This window comes from Pelophylax lessonae, assembly GCF_965119305.1.
Source record: "Pelophylax lessonae genome assembly, chromosome: 6".
NCBI lineage: Eukaryota > Metazoa > Chordata > Amphibia > Anura > Ranidae > Pelophylax > Pelophylax lessonae.
The window spans coordinates 307,863,275-307,869,544 of record NC_138773.1 but is presented as its reverse complement, the minus strand read 5'-3'; the positions used below and the strand labels follow the sequence as shown (position 1 = coordinate 307,869,544).

General features: G+C 49.6%; 1 protein-coding gene across 1 annotated transcript in view; it reads right to left on the bottom strand.

The window, feature by feature from the left end:
- The window catches only part of AAMP (angio associated migratory cell protein), a 43,790-nt gene that overhangs the window by 16,755 nt on the left and 20,765 nt on the right, over positions 1-6,270 (bottom strand). The window contains exons 7-9 of the mRNA XM_082262283.1: positions 5,920-6,003; positions 2,954-3,069; positions 1,752-1,855 (exon numbers count right to left, since the gene is read on the bottom strand). Of these exons, the coding sequence (XP_082118409.1) occupies positions 1,752-1,855; positions 2,954-3,069; positions 5,920-6,003 (304 nt within the window). The remainder of the gene's footprint in view (positions 1-1,751; positions 1,856-2,953; positions 3,070-5,919; positions 6,004-6,270) is intronic.

The window sequence follows — 6,270 nt, the reverse complement described above, 5'->3', positions numbered from 1 at the left end:
CGGTATCCGCCAATCGACTTCTTCTGTGTGCAATCACAGTGGAAGCCAGCCTGACCATTATTAATGCCCCCTACCCGGAAGTCAGTGCTGTATTTTGGCCTAGGCCAACAAGGCCCAGGCCTAGGGAGGCACTTTGCAGGGGGGCAGCAAAAAAGCCACCCCCCCTCCACCCGAGACTCTATTGGCCACTAGAGCCGCCTCTCTCATTCCCCCCTCTCTCTGCCCCCCCCCGCTCTCACCCCCCTCTCTCACCACTTCTCTCTCTCAACCCCCCCCCTCTCTCTCCTCTCTCTCTCAACCCCCCCTCTCTCTCTCTCTCTCTCTCAACCCCCCCCCTCTCACACCACTCCACCCCCCCTCTCTCTCTCACACCCCCCCCCACCCTCTCTCTCTCTCTCAACCCCCCCCTCTCTCTCTCTCTCTCCAACCCCCCCTCTCTCTCTCTCTCTCAAACCCCCCCCTCTCTCTCTCTCTCACCCCCCTCTCTCTCTCAACCCCCCTCTCTCTCTCTCTCAACCCCCCCCTCTCTCTCTCTCTCTCTCAACCCCCCCCCTCTCTCTCTCTCAACCCCCCCCCTCTCTCTCTCTCTCTCTCTCAACCCCCCCCCCTCTCTCTCTCTCTCTCTCAACCCCCCCCCCCTCTCTCTCTCTCTCTCTCTCTCAACCCCCCCTCTCTCTCTCTCAACCCCCCCTCTCTCTCTCTCTCTCAACCCCCCTCTCTCTCTCTCTCAACCCCCCCCCTCTCTCTCTCTCAACCCCCCTCTCTCTCTCTCTCAACCCCCCTCTCTCTCTCTCTCAACCCCCCCCCCCCTCTCTCTCAACCCCCCCTCTCTCTCTCAACCCCCCCTCTCTCTCTCTCTCAACCCCCCTCTCTCTCAACCCCCCCCCTCTCTCTCTCAACCTCCCCCCTCTCTCTCTCAACCCCCCCCCTCTCTCTCTCCCCCCCCCCTCTCTCTCTCACCCCCCTCTCTCTCTCAACCCCCCCTCTCTCTCTCTCAACCCCCCTCTCTCTCTCTCAACCCCCCTCTCTCCCTCTCAACCCCCCTCTCAACCCCCCCTCTCTCTCTCAACCCCCCTCTCTCTCTCAACCCCCCTCTCTCTCTCAACCCCCCTCTCTCTCTCAACCCCCCTCTCTCTCAACCCCCCTCTCTCTCTCAACCCCCCTCTCTCTCTCAACCCCCCTCTCTCTCTCAACCCCCTCTCTCTCTCTCTCTCAACCCCCCCTCTCTCTCTCTCTCAACCCCCCTCTCCCAACCCCCCTCTCCCTCTCTCTCAACCCCCTCTCCCTCTCTCTCAACCCCCCTCTCCCTCTCTCTCAACCCCCCTCTCCCTCTCTCTCAACCCCCCTCTCCCTCTCTCTCTCTCTCAACCCCCCTCGCTCTCTCTCTCAACCCCCCTCTCTCTCTCTCTCTCAACCCCCTCACCCACCCCCCCCCTCTCATGAGATCTCAGGGGTTCATGCTGGGACTTGTAGTCCTTCAATTTTGGAGGCAGCCACATTCGTTAAAAAAAAAGGAGTGGGGCAAATTTACATAGGATGGGGAGGGGGGCACCCAATTTTAGTCTTGCCTAGGGCAGCACAAAACCAAAATACACCACTGCTGGAAGTGCGGGTCGCATTGTCTAAAAGCTATGGAGGCCCATGTGTATCCAAGCTTATATAGGCAACACTTGATAAAAATTCTACCAGCTTGTAACATCTCAGCGGCACAACCAAATATATGGTGAATACCAGTGTCCAAAGATTCTTACACATTGCAGAAGCCCAGAGACTCCACAGAATTAGACTCAGACTCCCCATCTTCCCGTCTTGAGGCTTTGGATACATTGCTTTCTGTCTTGAATAAACCGACAACCTGTACAGCAAAAAGAACAATGCGTGAAATGGGTCTGCTGAAGCTGATCGATAACAGAATGCTACTTCCCCAGCTAAAGCCACCAGGGTATGACAGCTCTAAACCCAGTAAGTGTTCTACAGACCGGGAAATTGTTTATATGCCAGTACTTCTGCCACCAACCTTTAGCAGTGAAAGCATTAAAGTGGTTCCAAAGGCAAAAGGTTTTTTTTTTTTTTTTTTTTTTTTTTTATCTTCATGCATTCTATAGAAGATAAAAAAAACCTTCTGTGTGCAACCCCTAATACTTACCTGAGCCCCATCTCGATCCAGCGATGTTGCACGAGAGACTCGGCTGTCCGGGACTCTCCCTCCTGGATTGCTGAGACACAGCAGTGGGCGCCATTGGCTGCCGTCAAAGTCAGTGAGCCAATAAGAAGAGAAGGGGCGGGCCCAGCTGCAGCTCAGTGTCTGAATGGACACACAGAGCAGCGGCTCGGCTAGGGTGCCTCCATAGAAAGCTGGGGGCACTCGGCAGAAGCGGAGCACCGACGAGGGACCTGAGAAGAGGAGGATCTGGGCTGCTCTGTACAAAACCATTACACAGAGCAGACAAGTAGAACATGTTTTAGAAACGAGACTTTAATATCATTTTTTGGCTCGGTTCACGTTGGTGTGAACCAGGAAACCCTGCGAATCCACAGCAGCTTCCCACATCGCACCCGACTCGCAGGCAGTTCACACTGCCATATGTGAACCACTTGGAGTGTCAATACAAAGTTAATGTCATCCCCAGATCGGTTTGCATATCGCAGTGCGAACTGTCAATTCGAACAGGAACACCCATGCAATCCGATTCTGGTGTGGACCAAAAAAAAACAAAAAGGTGCTGCTTGAGTTCGGTCCAAATGCGATGCGAATTCAGCCATACAATCTGTATGGCTAAATGCGCATAGCACAGATATTGCATGTGATCTGCACAGCAGTGCGGTGCGAATCACATGCGATTTCTTCCATCGCACCAATGTGAACTCAGCTTTAAGGCTACATTTTCTTGGAACTCTAATATGCCTTCACAGTCATGCGACACGTAGAGTCAGGGCAGAAAAGCCACCTCACCTTTCCAGTGGCCGTGTTCACCATCTTTGTATCGCAATCTACAGAGCCCGTGAGCACGAGACTTCCATCGGCATTAGAAGAAACGCATGTCAGAGGACGGGTATGACCATCTGTGCCTAAAGCAGGGACAAGAATACAACACTCAGGAAGTGTAAAACTTTAAAAGCCCCCCCCCCCCCCCCCGCAATGCATATTCATCTCACATTCCCGTTTTTTTTTTTTACTTTGTCACTGGAAGCCGGCTGTCTCTTCCTAGCTTTTGCAGCCAGCCCCCTGTTGACACGTCGCTAGATCTCACTCATGAGCAAATGGAGATCTGGTGCAAGGTCCTTTACAACACTATCGTCATAGTGTCAGGAGACCTCTGACCCCAGCCTCCTGCCATGAATGTCATCCTGGCATGGGACACGAGTGCCAAACTCTTGGGACACTATGCCAAAATGTAACATAAAACATGGCGCTAGATCTCCATCTGTGCACATCTTTTGCCATTGTATTACAGGTTGCCATGGTGTGTAGAGATCTTGCAAGAGTTAGGGATGTGTGAGGTATATCCCAGGAGACTGAGGGTGGATAGTCACTCCATCCCCCTCGCCAGGAGTGGAAAGGAGATAAAACACCTCCTTCCCAGTGTCCTACTTAAAGAGGTTGTAAACTCAATTCTTTTTTTTCTTTTTCACCCTGAAGGAGAAACACATAATGAGCTAGTATGCATCGCTCATTATGCAATACTTAGCTTAGAACGAGCCTCTGCCGTGCCGCCCGCTCACCTCTATGACGGGCGACATGTTCAGTCGCCCGTCTTCCGGGATCGCGGCATCCGGCCATCTGATTGGCTGTAGCCGCGGTGACGTCACTCCGCGCACGCGTGGGAGAGCCGACGGTCACGGCATGGGGCTCTGAAGGAACGGCACCAGCGGCCATTCCTTCAGAGCGCATGCGCCAGTGACGTCACTGGCTGAATGTAAGGTAAATATCTCCTAAACGGTACATGTTTAGGAGATATTTACAGTACCTATAGGTAAGCCTTATCATAGGCTTACCTATAGGTACAACTTGTAGAGGAGGGTTTACTTCCTCTTTAACTGGTTCCCATCCGCGCTACAGCCTATATACGGCTGCAGCGCGGACCTGAATTTTCGGGAGGCCGTTTTTAAATGGCCTCCCAGTGACACGCCCCCTCGCGAGCGCGCAGCGGGGAGAATATGTGTCGGCCGTGTCCCTTGGACACAGCTGATCACAGATCGTGGTGAATGGCCAATCACAGCGGCCATTCACCACGTGATCGGACCATCCAATGAGAGATGATCTCATATGTAAACATATGAGATCATCTCTCATCGCCGGCGCTCCTTCCTCACACAGAGCCTGCAGTGTGAGGAAGGAGGGGGGAGCCTCACAGCGCCGGGGACACAGAGACATGTAATCAGGGCACCGATCACCAGTGCCCCGATTACTAAAAAGGTAAAAAAACATACACAGTGCCCCCCCATCAGTGCCCACAATCAGTGTCCCCCATCAATGCCCACAATCAGTGCCCATAGTGCTGCCAGTCAGTGCCCATCAGTGCCTGCTCATCTAGGCACTGATAAGCACTGACTGGCAGCACTATGGGCACTGAGTGTGGGCACTGATGGTGCTGCCCATCAGTGCCACCCGTCAGTGTCCAGTGCCATCCGCCAGTGCCCAGCAGTGCCGCACCTCAGTGCCCAGCAGTGCCGCACCTCAGTGCCCAGCAGTGCCGCACCTCAGTGCCCAGCAGTGCCGCACCTCAGTGCCGCCTATCAGTGCTCATCATTGCGGCATATTAGTACCTCCTCATCAGTGCCCACAAGTGCCACCTCATCAGTGCAGCTTATCAGTGCCGCCTAATCAGCGCACATCAGTGAAGGAGAAAATTTTATTTTCAAAATTTACTCGCAGAAAATAAGAAAACTTTTTTCTTTTTCAAAATTTTCTGTCTTTATTCTTTTTTTTTTTGTAAAAAATAAAAAACCCAGAGATGATTAAATACCACCAAAAGAAAGCTCTATTTGTGTGAAAAAAATGATAAAAATTTCAAATGGGTACAGTGTAGCATGACCGCGCAATTGTCAGTCAAAGTGTGAGAGCGCTGAAAGCTGAAAATTGGCCTGGATGGGAAGGGGGTTTAAGTGCACTGTAGGCAAGTGGTTAAAGTAGAACTATAGGCAATCTTTTTCCTTCATTTTGGAAGGAGTAACAGGGTTATAGCCCATCAGATTTATTTTTTTTTCACCATCTGTGTCCCATTGTGGAGATTTCCCTGCAGAAGTGAGGAAATCTCTGCAAATTAAAAGAATTCTTTGGGGGACCCCCAGGTCATCAGAACTAGTGTCCCCGTTGGATTATTTCCACTCTTACTTTTCTGGGGACAACCTAAAACAGGAGATTTTCTTTTATTTTCACTTTTAATGATAACGGTAAACAGGAGAAATAGAGAGGGGGGAATCTCCCTAACCGGGGCACAGACGGCAATAAAAACTTACAGGGGGTCTAATCCAGTGTTTCTCAACTCCGGTCCTCAGGGCACACTAACAGGCCAGATTTTAAGTATTACCTTGGGGAGATGCAGACTAGAATACTGCAATCACTGAGCAGTAAATGATATCACCTGTGATATATTTCAGTTTTCTTGCAAACCTGGCCTGTTAGTGTGCCCTGAGGACCGGATTTGAGAAACACTGATCTAATCCCTCACCACTCCATCCAAAATTAAAAAAAATATTTTCCTTAAGTTATACTTTAAGGATGACAACAATGTCATTTCTCAAGAAGCACCCTAGCGCTGTCACCCTTTAACAGGATCAACGAGTATTTATTGGGATTTACAAAGGAAATAACATGAAAAATACACACAGGGGTACATTTTCATGATTAACATAATAATCATCATATCAGGTTCTAATTTCTCCCTATAGATCTACATTACCTTCCAACATATTTACCTTTCAGGACATGTATGGCGTTCCCTTGTTTTAAATCCCATATTCGCACGCTTCCATCTTCATAACCCACCACAGCTTTCTTCCCTGTAAAAATACCAAAGCAAAGTTAATGTGGAATGTGACAAAACTATACGGACATCTAGGTTACGAGTGCCAACCACTTGCTGACCGCCCGATAACACTTTTACTGCTACAGGGTGGTGCATATATATATATATTATATATATATATATATATATATATATATATATATATATATATATATATATATATATATATATATATATATATATATATATATATATATATATATATATATATATATATATATATATAATAGCTTTTTTTCAG